The sequence below is a fragment of the Gracilinanus agilis genome, chromosome 1 (assembly GCF_016433145.1).
Source record: "Gracilinanus agilis isolate LMUSP501 chromosome 1, AgileGrace, whole genome shotgun sequence".
NCBI classification, from domain to species: domain Eukaryota; kingdom Metazoa; phylum Chordata; class Mammalia; order Didelphimorphia; family Didelphidae; genus Gracilinanus; species Gracilinanus agilis.
Genome location: NC_058130.1, coordinates 140,067,180 through 140,085,139, shown reverse-complemented (window position 1 = coordinate 140,085,139; position 17,960 = coordinate 140,067,180). Strand labels below are relative to the sequence as shown.

Here is a 17,960-nt window from a genome sequence, read left to right as displayed (position 1 = left end):
TTCTGCCTTGGAACCAATACACAGTCTATTGAGCAGTGATTCCCAAAGTGGGCCCCACCGCCCCCTTGTGGGTGCTGCAGCGATCCAGGGGAGCAATGATGGCCTCAGGTGCATTTGGGGGCGGTGAATAAATGTAAGGGGGTGGTGATAGTATGTGACAGGGGGTGCTAAGTAATATTTTATCTGGAAAGAGGGCTATAGGCCAAAAAAGTTTGGGAACCACTGCTATAGAGTCTAAGACAGAAAGTAAGAGTTATAAAAAAATTTTTAAAGGAAAAAGAAAGGAATAGAACAAAGAATTCACAGAAGTGTTCACCACCATCCTAGAGGATGTTTTATGCACATTGCAGATGGAAGAAGTTCCCTCCTGAGGTGAAAAGCTCCCAAGTACTTTGGGGAGGATATTGTACTGATTGCATCAAGCCCCTGGGATGGTGGAGGATCTTGTCAAGGAGATCCATAAAAAGAGATTGGCCTAATTATCCATAGGCAGAAAACTGTCTGTTAGCCAGATTATATGTAGCATGCCATTAAATAACTGATCCACTGAGTGATTTTATCAGTGCATGTATTTTAGGCAAGCACTATAGATATGATAAATTGAGCCCATAATTAAATTAGAAAAATGCAGGCTAGGTTGCATTTAAGAAACTTTGCCGTGTTTTTTTTTTTTTTTTAACCCTTATCTTCTGTCTCAACATCAATTCCAAGACAGAATAGTGGCTAGGGCTAGGCAATCAGGGTTAGGAAGTGTCTGAGGGTAGATTTGAACTCAAATCCTTCTAACTCCAGTCCTGGCACTTTATCCACTGTGCTACCTTTTTGCCCTACTTTTAACAATATTAAGCTATTCCCCTGTTCAAAGACTTTTCCGTAGTTATTCTCTTAGTGATACTATAGGTTGTGAAATCTTTTATTTAACTTTCATCAAGAAATCAGGATCACAGGTGGCCCAAAAGGGTATTGAGAGAGAATTCACAGGAAACTTAAGCAAGCGGCAACATATTTCTAATGATGGCCTTACCCTCAAGTGGATGTATTGGAGACATTGAAGAAATATATCATCAGAAAAGGAGGCAGGTGGTCACGTAACAAGGGCAAGGAAGAGAAAACAGATGGATAGCCAGAGTACTCCCCTAATACCCCTAAAGTGGAAAAGGACCTAGAAGAAGGTCTCTAGTGCATTCTCTGGAAAAATGATAAAAGGGAGCAGCTAGATGGCTCAGTAGATTGAGAGCCAGGCCCAGAGATGGGAGGTCCTGGGTTCAGATCTAGCTTTGAACACTTCCTACCTCTGTGATCCTGGGCAAGTCACTTAACCCCCATTGCCTAGCCCTTACCACTCTTCTGCCTTAGGACCAATGCACAGTATTGATTCTGAAATGGAGGGTAAGGGTTTGTTGTTTGTTTTTTTTTTAAAGAAGAAAGGAAATTGATGGAAGATCATGAGCAAGAATCATATAAGAGGAGAAGGCATAGATGAGTTACCATCTGCTCCAGTAAAAGAAATAGTGAAGCCATAAACCTGTTTAAATGAAGTCTAAAACAAGGAAACTGATAGTTCTATTTTTTTTAAACCCTCAGTTTCTATCTTAGAATCAATCCACCTGATGGTTCTAGTATTGAGTAGTATCGTGTTTGTATTTGGGTACCACATTTTAAGGGGAACATTGACCAGCTGGAGCTCATCCAGAAGAGGACAACTTCATTGATGATTGGTCTGGAAACCATGCTGGTAGAACAACAGTTGAAGTAACTGGGGATTTTTACCATGAAGTAGAGAAGACTGGAATTTGGGCACAATGGCTGTCTCCAAATAGCCAATGTTTTCATGTGGAAGATGGGTCAACTTTGTCCTATTTGTCCCCAGTGGGAGGAGCTTAAGATTAATGAGCAGAAGTTGCAAAAAGGCAATATTCAATTCAGTATAAGGAGAACCTTCCAAATAATTAGAACTCTTCCAGAATGGAATGGACTGCCTTGAAAAGTAGTAAGTTCCCCATCTTTAAGTGGAATCTCAGTCCCTTGAGGTCTCTTCCAGCTTCAAGATATCTTTTCCTACATTTCTTCAGCCACTATAGAAGTGTTAAATCTCTATACTGGGTAGGCAGCAACTGACTCTTACTCGCTGTGTGGCCATGGACAAATCATTCAATCTCTCTGGGCCTCAGTTTCCTTTATCTAGCTCTCTGATCCTTCTGATACCCTTTGAAGTTTTGAGGAAAGGACAGTTGTGTATAGTCAGCTACATTATAACAGTAATAAGCCCCATTTCTGTAGTGCTTGCTTCATACTGATCTCATGAGGCAGATAATATTGGGGCTCAGAGACTGACTTGCCCAGGGTTTCAAAGCTAATAATTGTCTGAACGTGGAGCTTGCCTTCTCCCCATCCATTATTCTTTTGCATCATACTGCTTTTCATGGAAGCCTTAACTGCTGTCTTAGAATGTTGTTTCTTTGAGGGAATATGGAACATGGCAAGAGGGTAGGTAGCACAGTGGATAGAGTACCAGTCCTGGAGTCAGGAATGCTCATCTTCATGAATTCAAATCTGGCCTCAAACACTTTAATAGATGTGTGGCCCTGGGCAAACCACTTCATCCACAGTCTCAGTTTCTTTATCTGTAAAATGAGTCGGAGAAGGAAATGTCAAACCATTCTCATATCTTTGCCAAGAAAACCTCCAGAAGAGTTGGAAATGACTGAAAAAATGATTGAACATGGCAAGAAAAGAATGTAGTAATAGCCACCCTTGTATGCAGGCCAAGCCAGCTCTGTTTGTATGCTGGGATTTAAAATTTGTGGAGTACTTGTATTATATAATTATTGTTTGGTTTGTTGGTTTGGGGGTTTATTTTTTTTTTGTCAACATGGGGTTCTCTTAGCTGGCGATCTCCCCTAGGACCCTGAAGGCTTTCCCTAGTGGCTGAGCCCCTTTCCCTCTCCAATGTTTCTTTCCAGGTGAGCACCCAGCTGTACAGCAATAAAGAGAAACAGCAGTTGACCAACCTCATAAACATCATGCTGGCTTATAATCTCACCTACCATCAGGAGCGAACCCCCGATGGGATGTACACATATAAGCTAGATCCGTAAGTCTCAGGAATATTAACGACAATGCCCGTGGCTCCCATCTCTCGGGTATTTTGTGTGGGTGGCAAGAGTGGGTTCTGATCCTGTGATCCTGTCAGTGAAGGTAACCTTGTGGAAACTCTCCACTAAGGCAGGCTGACAGCTTCTTTGTACCTTATAGTCTTAGAGAATGACCCGGGACCCCAAGAGAAAAAGTGACTAGGGTTATCCGTTATATACCAGAGGCAGGACTTGAACCTTCGTATTTTTGCCTCCAGGGTCAAACCTACTATCCCTTTTCTACCAGTGCAGTCATGTTGTCTCTGTTTAGGGAATTTGCACTTTACAAAGTTTTTCACTTAAAGGAATCTGTCAAGTTAGGAAAGTATGTATTATCCCTAGTTTATAGCTGAGGAAATGGAGATTCAGACATGGAATAACTTTGCAGTGTTAAGTGCAATGCCTGGTACCCAGGCTCTTAATATGTACTTATTACATATGAATGTAACATGTAGTTAATATTTTTAATAAATATTGCCAATATTTATTATCCATTTATATTATAATTAACATATTAATATAAAGAAATAAATTTTAGTAGTGTAATTAAGGCTGCCTGACTGACTGGAATGACATTCCCAGAGATACATAATAAGTGTCAGTTGGGTCAAGAAACCAAGTCTTTTGGCTTTTAAGTCTAGGGATCTCTACCAAACCATGAACTATTTTATTTTCCCAAAGGTGGAGATAGTCACTGTTTTTTTTTTTTCCTGTATTGGGTTCACAGACTTATTTTCTGAGAGCTTTCTAACATTATGATTTATAAGCACTAATGACAATATCTTTCACCATCTCCCAGATATCCTAAGAGTCAACCCTCTTGAAAGAATCTTAGAAATTATAGAGTATCATAGTGGGGAGTAGCTAGTGGCTCAGTGGACAGAGAGCCAGGCCTGGAGAGGGAGGTCCTAGTTTCAAATGTGGCCTCAGATATGTCCTAGCTGTGTGTCCCTGGGCAAGTTACATAACCCTGTTTGCCTCAGTATCCTCATTTGTAAAATGACCTGGAGAAGGAAATGACAAACCACTCCAGCATATTTGCCAAGAAAACCCCAAATAGGGTTATGAAGAGTCAAACATGACTAAAAAGTGGCTCAACATAAACAACAATCTTCTTTGTAATGTAAAGTCTTAGAGAGGGAGCTGGGATACTAAGGGGTTAAATGGCTTGCTAATGACCAAACTCTGCCAGTGTATGGCAGGGGCAGGACTTGAAGACCCAGATCTTTTTGACTCTGAGGCCAGCTTTTTATCCACTTGGCAACACTACCTTCTCCATCCCAACTTTTAAGAGTCTTTTGGGTTTGGTTCTTGGCCCTTGGAGAAGTCATGTGAGAAATGTTTGTTGTGCTTGTAAATTATCACATTGAGAAGTTCCCAGAAACCAACACTTAAGGATATAAATCTTTTTCATGTTACTTAAAAAATTGTTTTTAGAACCAAGTATCTTGTTTGCATTATTGCCAGAATTCTGCTGAGGATTCAAAAGCATTTACCTAGTTCTATCTTTTTCACTCTCTCCTTAAAATGGTCTTTGTGCTGAAGTTGAAATTAACTTGAGGGGGTCTTTCAGAAGACTCCAAGAGCTAAAGGAAGAGAGAATTAGCAGTGCCCAGTACACAGGGGCCTCCCTCACTCATTGCTGAGCAAGGCTTGTATAATAAGCTTTCCAGCCATGTCCTCTTGTCAGGTCAGAAGGACAAGGACTTCTGGCACTCTACGGGTGGGGAGCAGATGGCCAACTAAGCCTCAGCATCCCATTTATCTTCATTCACGTGGGTTTTAAACACATCTCATTGCCTCATGCCTTCTCCCTTTGAGCTAATCTCCTTATTTCCCTACTTGATCTTTAATTCCAAGGGTTCCTTCTTTCTATCTTACTTCTAGATTTCCTGATGAAAAAAGGATCTCTTTTCCTCTTAGTTTCCTTCTCTTTTCCCCATGACAACTTCCTTTCTTCCCATTTTTCCTCTTTTGTCCCTTCTCTTCCTGCTACCAAATTCAAATCTTCCCTAGCCTTCGATATCCCTAAAAACACCTACTCATTCTTGGAAGGAACACCATAGATCATCTGATCCAAGAGGTAGAAACTGACTCGTCTGCTGGCAGAATCAGGAAGAAAACTAGGCATCTTACCTCTCTATCCAGTATTCTTTTCCCTATATCGTGTACCCCATGAGCCTCATCCAACTGAACCTTTGAACTTCTGCAGACAGAGGCAGGGAGTAGTACTCAAGGGAAATAACAAAGGGGGCAGCTGAATGACTCAGTGGGGACAGAGAGCCAGGCCTGGAGTCAGGAGGGACCTGAGTTCAAATGTGACCTCAGACACTTTCTAGTTGTGTGACTTTGGGACTTAACACCAGTTAGCTAGCCTTTGCCACTCTTCTGCCTAAAACTGATACTAAGACAGAAGGAAAAGGTTTTTAAAAAGAGAAAAATAACAAAGAGGCAACAGACATGGTACACTTGCATTAGAACTCTGGAGGGAAACCAATTTTTTATCTTGAAAAATAGCTCCTGCAATTAGATTACAAAATATTAGAGTTGAAAGAGACCTTTGAAGGTCATCTAGTCTAATGCTCCCTTTTTACAGTGAGCAAACAGTTTTAAAGAAAGTAACTTCCTAAAGCCACACAGCCAATATCAGGAACAGGATTTGAACCTGGGTCTCCTGACTCCAAAATCCTTTTTACCACATCACCATACTCTTCTTTCTCAAAATTCTCAGGACTTGGAAAAGCAGTGAAAATAGCAGGCTTAAGAGAAGTGAAATTTTACATTTGGTCAGGCAGGGGTAAGAGAGGAGAGCCATTAGTCAAAACAAGCACCCTATTCTGATTTTGGAAAAGACAGGACACAATCACTTCAAAAATGACTTTTCAAGCTACGCTTTAGGAGTGAATTCTTCCACATCCCCCACCCTGGATTCCATTAAGGGGCTTAGTGACCGCTCCCACCAGAAAGGTGATTGGCTGTTGGGGCTTGTAGCATTCCAGTTTGGAGTGGGCTGTGAGGGTGGCCCTCTTCATTGAACTCCAGAGATCTGCCTTCCTAACAGGCAACCATTCAGGCTCAGGACTCCAGCTGCCTATCTTGGGTCTAGGAGCTGACCATCCGTGTGCTTTGGAAGTGGAGAGAGCAGAGCTCTTAGTGCATAGACTCATGGTTTTCTCTTCCCAGTGAAAGAAGGAGTATTAGGGGTGGCAGCAGCCAAGGGCTGTTTGCACAAGTTGGGGAGCCCCATTTCTCTAGACGCCAGCCAGGGAGCCAAAGGCACCGTATCCCGAATGTTCCAGGCCCGGTGTCATGAAACTCTGTTCATCACTGACTGGGGTGTGCCCCTGGCGATTGCCTTGATCCTTCTGGGCCTGGTCTACTTCTGTATCTATCTTCCTGCCATCCTGCAGCATCACTCGACTGTCGTCATGGAGACAGCTCAGAATGTCACGGAGGACCTCCCTGCCGGAGCCCTGGGGTTTGCCAGGGAATAGAGGGAGGAAGGGTGAGTGGCCTGGGCCTCTATCCGGCAAGGATGCTCCAGCAGCCTGGGGTAGGAGGTGCTCCAGAGCGCAGCCATGTGAGTGACTAACCCCGTATAGGTTGCTGCTTTGCCCTAGAAGTAGTGACTGGTTGTCAGGACTGAATAGGATACTGCATGAACTTCCCAAGTGCTTATACAGTCAGCCCTTATTAATTCAGACCCTACTAAACATACACACAGTTTGCATGACTGCATATAGTAAAACTAAGTGGTAATATGCAGTGTCTAGGGGGCATGGAGGTGGCTCAGTGGATTGAGAGTGAAGCCAAGAGATGGGAAGCCCTGGGTTCAAATGTGACCTCAGACACTTCCTAGTTGTGGACCCTGGGCAAGTCAATGTCAAACCCCCATTGCTTAGCCCTTACCACTCTTCTGCCTTGGAAACAATACACAATATTGATTCTAAGACAGTAGGTAAGAGTTTAAAAAAACAATTTGAGGGAATAAACTTTTCAGGTACTTTTCTTTGCATCCCATTACTGGGTTCATGTGCTTTATTTAGCATGTAAATCTGGCAGGATCTTAGACTTCACTCTGTAAATACACACAGTTTGCATTGTTGTATATAGTAACCTAAGTGGTAACTCTGGTCCCTAATTCAAATTCCTACTACCCCAGTCAGTCCATACTAATAAGGTTTGACTATACGGCTGGATCTTTTTCTTTTTTTAAATTCTTACCTTCTGTCTTATAAGTGACTTGGTTTAAGTGACTTGCCCAGAATCATACAGCTTGGAAGTGTCTGAAGTCACATTTGAACGCAGAATTTCCCATCTCTAGGTCTGACTCTCAGTCCACTGAGCCATCTAGATGCCTCTTCTACAGTTGACTTGCTTATTTGTGTTGAAGTGGAGAGAGAGGATCCAAAAATATGTCTCTTCAATTCAGTCATTCGGAAAACACTTTCCACCCATTCCCCAGATGCTTCCCTCCATAGTTACTCCTTCATCACTTGTGGATGTTAGTAAGTCAGATGCCAGTGTAAATTCCTCCCTCTTTTTCATCTTCTCTTCTGTCTCTTCCCTTTCTTCCATTTTTTGATCCATTTTTCTGTTCCCCTCCTTACTTTTTTCCTTCTTTCTCTCCTTCCTTTCCTTTTTCTTCCTTTCCTTTCTTTCCTTTTTCCTTCTCTCCTTTCTTTCCTTTTTTTCCTCCCTTTTTTCCTTACCCTCTAACCTTCCATCTTCCCTTCATTCTTTTCTTTTTCTTGGCCATCAATTTCCATTCAGCATGCTCCTTAAACAATATTTCTGCATCTTCTCCTCTGCTCTTCACCTCTAGAACTCCATCTCCCTCCTTACCTGGTCCATACCTTCCCTCTTATTATGTGTGTGATATCTATAAATATTGGCAAAGCTGAGCTGTTTCCAAAGTGTGCTTCCAGGAGATGGGAGGTACAACCTCTGTGGCTGTGGCTTCCAGCAAAACTTTGGTGTCTTTCCCTAAAGGTTGCCCTTGAAGTTCTAAGGAGAATTCTGAGGGTTGGCACCTTAACTGATTCTGGGTCTGGCTCTCTCACATATGATTCACTGCAGCCAGTAAGCTGTTTCTGGGAATGTTTGCAAGGGATCTATTTTTCAATTGTAGAGGCACCATGATGTATTATTTAGGCTGTGTGTATGCGGTTGTGTGTGCTGATGTGCATATTTTTAAAACAGCTCATTTGTGAATCAGCCATTGGTGTCTGCCCTCAACTACAGAAAGAAGTTTCAATCTGGGATTTAAAACAAAAGGAAGTTAATTTTTTAAACTCTTGCTTAGTTGGAAAACAGACTTAGGTTCGGAATCTTGTTTATATTTACTTCCTCCTTCCATTGATGCTCATCACATCCTTTCCTGTGCCTTATAGTGAATCCAAAGCCAAAAGAACTCATCACCCATGGCAACCTTCTGGAAACTTGAACTCTTCTGGAAAATGAGCCTTTCTAAATTCAATTAGCCTTATCCTGAAACAGTAACCCTCCATGCCACACCAGGACCTATACTCCAAGCCTCTCCAACTAGGTAGCACCCCAGAACTATCATTTGGTTAGCATAGCTTTTCTTGCTTGCTTGCTCTCTCTCTCTCCCTCTCTCTCCCTCTGTCTCTCTGTCTGTCTGTCTGTCTGTCTGTCTCTCTCTCTCTCTCTCTCTCTCTCTCTCTCTCCATCCTTTCTTAAAAATATGTTTGTTTTCATTAAAATTCCCAGGTATTTCCTCTCTCTTCCCTGTGCTAGAGAGATCATCATTGAACAAAAAGATATATGCATATATAAAACTATGACTTGCTATATTTCTATTATATGTTTCTCTGGAGTTGGACACACACAAGTCATTCTTTAAACAATATTTCTGTTGCTGTATATAATGTTCTCTTGGTTCTGCTTGTTTCACTTTCATGTAAGTCTTTCCATTTTAAAAAATTAACCTGTTTGTTGTTTCTTATGTTGAAGTAGTATTCCATCTCAATCACATGCCATAACTTATTTGGCCATTCCTTTCAAGAACCTAGGATCACCTTCATGCCACAGTGAGGCACAAGAAGAACTTCAGTTCTGTAATTGTCTACTCTGGGCTAGGATCAGAGTCAAAAATTAAATAATGCCTTAAATCTCCAGAAGCTTGCTTTCTGCTTGGGGGACATGACCTATATGCAAATAAGTAAATACAAGATATTTTGAAAAGGGAGAAAATGACCTTTTGCGCATAAGAGATGCTTCATTCTTTATATACCTGTATCTAGCAGCTAGCATGGAGCCTGGGTCAGAACAGTTACTCCGTAAATGCTTCTGGATTCACAGAGGAGCTGGCATGCAAGCACAATATTGTGCAAAATGTTTGTTCAAATGACTGGAGAGGCAATGTTAAATTTAAGCAAGCTAGTCTATTTTAGGTGAAACACAGAATGTGAAAGTCCCAAAAGGGGAAGAAAAAAAAGAATGGGTTGCCCATTGTTAGAATTGGGTTTCAGTTCTGCTCTCCTCTGTCTTCTTCCCTTCCCCGTGAACCACCAGGAACATAGAAGATGTGTGCCGGTTCCCTGATCTTCCTGCCCGTAAGCAGATGACTTACCAGGCCAAGCAACTCATTGCTCGGGAAATTGAGCTAGAGAAGATGAGAAGAATGGAAAATGCTGTTCAGGCTCGATACACTAGCCAGGTGAACAGAACCTGGGCACCATAGATACAGGTTCTCAATCTCATGGAAGGGCAGGGGAAACACTGGATTGGCCAGAGGGTGGGAGGATGGAGATGGGCACTGCTTCTGCATGCCCCACAGACCTATAATCTCTTTTTAGTGATTCTTTTGGCTGCTTTTCTCCCTTAAAGAGAAACCAAGTGATAAGTATTCACTGGCTTTCCCTTTCTTTGCCACTGACTCCTTGAAAGGGAGAGAGCTCATTAGACTACCTCTTGTCATCCTATCTTGTTTGGTGTGCAAGTGATTTGAAACGATGCACAGAGTTTGACCTTTCATTTCCATCTCCTGTAGAACACCAGCTCTGGTTTCTTAGAAGTGGCACTGGGGAATTCTCGGAAGCAAAGCCCCCTTTCCCTACCCCCATACCAATGGGACAGATTTTAAGTACCAAAATCAAGGACTGATCTTCAGGACAGCTGAAGCCGAGATAGCCCAGGCCTTAAAATGATTCTGAAACAGAAAAGATCTCATCTAAGCCCTACTGAAGCACAAATCCCTTCTGTAATAGCTCCAACACAAAGTTATCCAGTGGCTCCCAAAAGACCTCTGATAATGGGCCCACCAGTTCATATTACCAGTACTTTCCTTTTTCTTGAACCCCAAATCTGGCTCCCCAAACTTTCATCTCCTGCTTTCCCCATCCTTCCCTACAGTTGATCCTAATCCTGCCGTACAAGGCCAAGTCTTTCCTTGTGTTGAGTGCTTGTCTCATTGTAAGCATTTAATAAATTCTTGTTGACCAGCCACACTCTATTCCCCATAACAGCCCTTCTGATATTGACAGACTGCTCCTGTGTTCCCCTAAAATTTTCTCTAGTCTAAAGCTTCCCTATTTCTCTTGTGACCTGGCTGCCTTATTTGTTAATCCTATACTCAGTTGATCTTCCTGACATATGACAAACTGAATACAACACTTATGGGTGGTGTCTGACTATGACAAATTTCTATCTTTTTTTATAACTATCATGTCATTATGATGGCTTACATTAAGCCTTCAACTCACTACATTCTTTTTTTCTTTGAAACCTTTGCCTTCTGACTTAACATTGATACTAAGTATTGGTTCCAAGGCAGAGGAGCAATAAGGGCTAGGCAATTGAAGTTAAGTGACTTGCCCAGGGTCACAGAGCTAAAAAGTATCTGAGGGCAGATTTGAAACCAGGACCTCTTGTTTCTATCCACTGAGCCACATAGTTGCCCCTTGCTCTCTACATTCCTAATCTCCCTATACTATACCTTTCCCTTTAAAATCACACAATTTCCCTCTTGGCCCTGCAATAGGGAATGCAAGTTAAGAAGTTCCAGGTTCAAAAGACAGAATTTCCCAAATGTAGACTCCTAGGAGGCAGTACTAGGTATGGACACTTGTGCAGATTAGAAATGACTTAATTTAGTCTCCTTCCTGGACTTTTTTTCTCTCAAATCTTTAATGACTCACAGCAGATTTCTCCCTTGGTGCATCCAAGGCCAGGATAATTAGTCCTTCTGAGGCAATACGAGAGCATGCTTGTCAGCAAAAACCAGCATGGATGACTGCCAGGGCAGAGCCCTGAGGAATTTGTGTTTGCATCATGTCTTTGGGGAGGTGTCGGGGGCCTCCTCGGACCACTGCCTGTAGTGGTTGGTTTGGCTAAGTGGATGAGTTTAAGGCTGTCTTTCCTTCATCTGAGAGATCAGAAGAGGTTAGTAGGACCAAGAGAACTGGTCAAACCTTGGCCTAGGGAAGACAGAATTAAAAAACACCCACTATGTCCCAACTAAAAAAGAAACACGAGCATGTACAGGGAATGTGGTAGAGCAGCAGAAAGAAGGTTGTTTCTAGCCCCAGTTCTGCTCCTGGAAAGCTTTGTGACCTGACATAGAACTGCTTCCTCATCTGTAAAATAGCAGGCTTGGATAAGGGGGTCTAAGGCCTATTCCAGCCTGACTTCCTATCATTCTGTGAGCTAAAATCCTAACTGCCCTCAGTCTCCTGGTGTGTCCATTTAACCGCTGACTACTGAACTCTGTGGGGAGTTATTAATGCACCAGAACAGAGATGGAGCCTAGCAAAGTCATTTTATGTTTATATTTATTGTTTTGTATCTAAGGTTAATGAAGTGGATTTCTTGCTAAACACACCTTTGATATGCTTAAAGTTGCTAATGAGGGCAGCTACATAAACAGCCTATTAGACTAATCATTAACATGGGGGCAGTACAAGTTGCAGATCCTTGATATGCATTAAGTGAGACCATTTGCTATACCAGAAACATAGGAGGCCTAGAATGGGATACCATGGTACAGATGGGCCTGAGTGACCCTGCACAGGTTAGTAGGGCCAGCTTTATCTCAGCGTTGAGTCTTTTCTCCTTTGGGCTAAACACATCCGTTTCCTTAGCCAACAGAGACTCCAGAGCCCATACAGTCCAATTATCACACACACACACACACACACACACACACACACACACACACACACACACACACACACACACACACACACTTTACTAGATTTGTATGAGTGCCACTGATTTTTAGATTCTGGAACTCTACCATGAGCCCCGTAGAAAAGGACACCATAGTATAGACCCCTGGCCTGGTAAGTTAGTTCTGTGTGACCCTGGGCAATTCTCTCTGCTTCTTGGGCCTGAGGGTCCCTCAATAATCAATAGTAAACCAGATGATCTAGAAACTCTTAAAAGGATATATTTCTTGGAGTAGCTAGGTGGCTCAGTGGATGGAGAGCCAGGCCCAGAGATGGGCAGGGGTGGGGGTGGGGTGGAGTTCTGGGTTCAAATCTAGCCTCAGACATTTCTGTGTGACCTGGACAAGTCCCTTAATCCTCATTAACCCTAGCCTTTGCCACTCTTCTGCTTTAGAACCAATACTCAGTATATGAACCCAGGTTCTCCCAACTCCAAGGTATGGTTCTCTATCCACTGAGCCATCTTGTTGATTCTTAGTATATGCTTCTCAAGTTGGTGGGGATAAAACCAACAAGAAGGAGCTTTTAGATATTGCTCTCTCTGAGTGCCCCAGAGTATCTCATATCAAAGGTCCAAGACTAGGCTTTTCTTTTCCAGGATTTGTTGCCCTGGGAAAATTGATCAGAAGCATAAGCTCTATGCAGCTAGGTGGTTTGGTGGTTGGAGTGTCACACCTGGAGTCAGGAAGTCTTGTCTTCATGAGTTCAAATCTGGCTTCAGACACTTGGGCAAGTCAATTAACCCTGTTTGCCTCAATTTCTTCATCTGTAAAATGAGCTGGACAAGGAAACGGCAAACCATTGCAATATCTTTGCCAAGAAAACTCCAAATAGGTTTAGGAAGAGTCGGATACAACTGAAAACAACACAATGATAGGTTCTGCCTAATTCATTCCCCTCCATGTGGAGATAGGGAAATAAAACACCAAGCCCAATAACTTATGCAGAGTATTTTATTATTTATACAGATTTTATTTATGTATTATTATTTATACATTTTATATATTATATATAATTAATATATCATAACATTTTTTGTGTTAGCAAATCACAGTATGAGGCCTGAGAAAGAAAAATCATTCCTCGTTGAGGGGGAGGTAGGGAAGAATCAGGATCAGTTTCCTTGAGGATGTGATACCAGAGCTGAGCCTTGAAGGATGGGGTCCTGGATTTCTGCAGGGTAGGAAGCAGGAGGCAAGGGGTCCTTCTGAGCAGTCTGTACTTATACACCAGTAGCAGCTTTCCGGGACTGAGCACCATCCCACCAACTGTCACCAGCCATCGGGCATAAGGGGAAGGCAATAGGGCAACCCAAGAAAAGCTGAACTGAAAAGGGGTATGGGGACTTGTGGGAAGTAAAAGGGGGAAGCCCTCGCTGCTGGGAGGTGAGCAGTCCCTGGAGGGATTGGTTTCTTCTGGCTTGACTCTTTAGCAAAGAACCTCACCTTCTTTTGTGAATTCTTCCCTGATTGTCCCCTGTCAAACTCTTACCCTCCTTTCAGCTGGAGTGAGAAAGAATATTGGCCCCAGAGTCAAAACAATGCCCTGGGTTCAAATTTCTGCTCTAGGGGCAGTTAGGTAGCACAGTGGATAGAGCACCAGTCGAGAGGATCTGGCCTCAGATATTTCCTGTGACCCCGGGCAAGTCACCTAACTCTGACTGTCTACCCTTTGCAGCAAGACAAAAAAACAAATCTCTGCCATGTACTACCAGTTTAACCTAGAAACAAGCCTTTCTTTTTTTCTAGTCCTTGGTTTTCTCCAGCTATAAAATGAGAGAATTGGGCCAGATCTCCAGCCCCTTTGCTCACCCTGATCCTGGGAGCCTGGGACCTCTTTCCCACTTTGAGTGTTCTGTTTTGCTTTGAAGTTGTTCATGTATCTCTGTTTCTGGCTCTGCTGCATTTTTCTCTTAAGTACAGCATCGTGAAGAATTATAGTCCTGTGTGACCTCCCTCCCCAGCTGTTGTACTTCCTGAATATAGTCATTGAAAGTATTTTAAATCTGTGTCCCTCTTTAGTGGTCCCTTATCTGAGGCTCCTGGATGGCAGGAAACCCTTTAATTCTTTGATTCCTTGTTAGTGGTAGAGTTATAATAAGTAGAGGATTTGTTCCTCTCAGAGTCTCTCCTGTATCCTCCCAAGTCTCTAAGACTTTATTATTACAAATTATAAAGATTATTGCAAATTACAGAGACATTATTGATGTGCTTTCATGGAAGGAATTTTTTTCCTTGTCAGAAATTCCTATAACTATGAAATCATAAAGCCCAGCCAGCGTCCCCAAAATTTTTGATTTGGCATCTACTTGATACAGAAGATTCTTCTGGGAGCCCAGAGTCTACTAAAATAACATTTCTTCTATCTCCTAGAGCCAAGCACACAGAATTTTCTGAATACTGGTTGACTAATAATCAGAGAATTCAACTAGAGACCCAGGCTTCAAGCTAGAACTCTCTGACTGATAACCCACATGCCTGTGACTTCATCTGTACCAAGACCCCTGGCCTAGCAGAGGCCATGGAAGGGGTTTGGGCAGTGCTTTCACAGTGATGATATCAGGGTTGTCTGTGGAGTGAGAGCCCAAGATTCAGTGTATTCCTAAAACATCCCTTGCTCTGTGTGTCTCCCTACTTTAACAGGCCGATGAAGAAAGCCCTTTGGCCACAGAGAACCCCCAGGTGAGCAGTGGGGAGAAGGGGGCCCCTGGCCCTCCCATCCGGAACCATCAGCAGCGTTTGGAGCAAATCATGAAAAGAAAAACTGTCTTTGACGAGAAGGTACGTTTTAGATGGTTTGAGAGCTCAATACAAGGGAAGGTGTCCTAGAGTTTACAAATGTTCCTAGTTGATAGAGCTGCATTTGAGTCTTGGCTCTGTCATTCACTGTGACTTTGAACTGGTCACTTAACCTGTTTCCTCTTCTGTGCAACTGGAAATCCCTCCCCTGCTTCCTTCAGGGTATGAGGATTGATGAAGATGGATGGGAACCCTTTGTAAACTGTAAAGTACAGGAGATATATGAAGGCAGGTGATTATCTGTTATTAAGATGGACATGAGATCAGGAGGCCTTGATGCATCATGCCCCATCTGCCCTGCCGTACGCGGCTGGGTCTCCAAGGCCCAGATGATAATCACAAGCTTATATTGGGGTGATTACTGCATGCTTTCACCTCCATTGTCTTCTTTAATCCCACTGTGAGGCAGGCAGTCCTGGCACAATTCTTCCCCATTGTACAATGATGGAAATTGAGGCTTAAAATAACAGACTCACCCAAGGTCACATTGGTGGCTTAGCCTGTTTGTTGCCTTCCCCAAAGCCTGGGTGGGAGAGAGAAAGAGGAGAGGGGGCACCTGCCCAACAGATGTTGCCTTTGATTTCTGTCAGGCTGAACACAGTTAATCTCGGCTAGGGAGTTGATCGTGTAGAGATGGGGGAGGGAAGAACACACACACATTTCCTTAATCCTCCAAAATGGTGGCAAGCTGAATTCTGGTTTAGCATATATGATTGAAACATTTTAGATTTATATAAAAGGAGATGTTCTTGATTTGGGGCATTAGGGTAGGAGGTTGTAAGAGCATGAAAATAAAAAGGGGAGGAGAAGAGAGAAGGATTTAAAGGGTGACTTTCAGAGATGGGGAGAGAGACTCCCTAATCCCTGGAGAAATGAATTTGCCTTTAGACCATTTGTTCACTTAGGCAGTTGGGAGGATAATGATATTAATGCCAGTTCTCTTTGACTGGTTTGGGTGGGTTTTTCAGGCAAGTGAATGCTGGTCTGCACTGACAAATAACTGAGGCCCTCTGTTTTTAATCCTTAGCCGGAAAGAGATTTCTTCGGACGTGAGGTAGTGAGGAAAATTGTCACTCCAAGTCAAGGTACATGGAATGGGATCTCTCTTTGGGGGGAACAGGAGGGAAGGACAAAAGGGAGCTGGAGGTGTTAGGAAGGGAGGTAGAAGATGGGAGCCAGGCATGAACACTGACAGGCCTTCCATTCAGCAGAGTCACTGAGCTAAAGTCAGCATTTGCCAAGGGCTACAAAGAGGAAAAGGAGATATTGGGAGCAGAAAGAGTTTTTTATGTCCAGAGGGAGGTCGCTGCATTGGAGGAGAGAGAATTTAGAGTTCCAATTAGACATTCAGAAATAGGAGAAAGGATTGGTGATGGTGTCCATGGAAACAATATAGGAGGGATTGCTGAATTATAGAAGCCCCTTCCCCCTGAGATAAGAGATGGAAGCCACCAGCTTCCTCACCTAAAATTTGAGGACCTCAAGAACCTTACCCTGTCTTCCTCCTGAGTCTTAGAAAATGACCCCATCTTCCTTTATCCACAGCAAGGGTTCTAAGATGTATCCTGTCCATGCCTGGGTAGTGGAGGCTGATCACATCAGAGCCCATTTTTCCTTTAGGGAGTCAGTGTGGTTATGGGGTGGGTGGGGAGGTGTAATCTCAGAAGACTTGGCTTCCCATCCTCCCATTTTCTAGCATCATAGTCCGGGGCTAGGCGCTTCTTATTGGCTTCTTTATAAAATGGGAATGATAATCCATTGTCTCCATCACTGGAAGGTTGTGAGAGAATAGATGGGAAACCCCTTTGTAAACTGAAAAGTGGGCATTCTAATAAATGGTGATGATTCTCATTATGAGTTCTTCCTTTTCTTTGGGTTGGCCAATGGAATTCAGGAGCCTCTGGGCCCCTAGCTTAATCTGAGCCCCATCTTAGGATAATTTCTTCCTGGCATCTTAGAGATCATAGAACCCAACCCCATCCTTGTGCAGATGAGGGAGCTGTGGGGAACAGAACTGCTCCATTCGTGGCATCCCTCTCTGGAAGTGTCCCCCAGTAACTCCATTGTCCCCTTGTCTTCCCACCCTAGAAAACTCAGGACCTGAGAGAGACTCCATGGAGAGGCGCATGGGGAAAGCAGTAGGGAAGAGCGATGTATGGTTTCGGTTTAATGAGGGTGTTTCCAATGCTGTCCGGCGAAACCTTTATATTAGAGACTTGATTTGAACCCTTGAACCCTGGGGCCAGAGCTGCTCTCTCTGCTTGGAGGGTGCCTCCTTGTGGGGTGGGGGGAGAAGAAAGGTGTACCACATAGTGTCGGTGTGTGGCCAGGGCTGGGGGGTGCGGAGTGCTATGAGAGAGAGAGAGAGAGAGAGAGAGAGAGAGAGAGAGAGAGAGCGTGCTATGCATTTGAGTGCTTACGTTTGGCCTCCAAACCTGTAATAAACTAGTGAATAAATTGCATCACTGAGAGATTGTGAAGTATTGCTTTGTTTTTATTTATGTATAAACCTTAGTTTCCTGCATGGTCGGCCTGTTGACTGCAAAATTGTATATTCTACAATATACAAAAGTATTGAAAATTGTTGAAAAGTCTTTTTTTTTTTTTTTACAAAAGTTGTTTGTTTACAAGTTCCCCTCCTCACCCCACCAAAAAAATGTCTGAATGGTTTTACCCAAGTGTTAGCATCATTAAATGAAAGGCCCGTTACCAAGAATCCTAGGACTAGCTTGTTTCCTACCCTGCAAGCATCTTTTAGGTGGTGGTTCTGACACCATTTCTCATTGGGACCCCACTACCCAGACTCTTCCCTGCATGGGTTAATTTCTTTTCCAAAA

The 17,960-nt window shown here is 43.1% G+C and overlaps 1 protein-coding gene across 1 annotated transcript in view; it reads left to right on the top strand.

Moving 5' to 3' along the window:
• CHTF18 (chromosome transmission fidelity factor 18) overlaps positions 1-17,482 on the top strand; it is a 61,295-nt gene extending 43,813 nt beyond the window's left edge. The window contains exons 18-22 of the mRNA XM_044657116.1: positions 2,964-3,094; positions 9,672-9,816; positions 14,968-15,105; positions 16,151-16,208; positions 17,212-17,482. Coding sequence (XP_044513051.1) covers positions 2,964-3,094; positions 9,672-9,816; positions 14,968-15,105; positions 16,151-16,208; positions 17,212-17,348 — 609 coding nt within the window. The 3' untranslated portion in view covers positions 17,349-17,482. The remainder of the gene's footprint in view (positions 1-2,963; positions 3,095-9,671; positions 9,817-14,967; positions 15,106-16,150; positions 16,209-17,211) is intronic.
• The last annotated feature ends 478 nt before the right edge of the window (positions 17,483-17,960 follow it).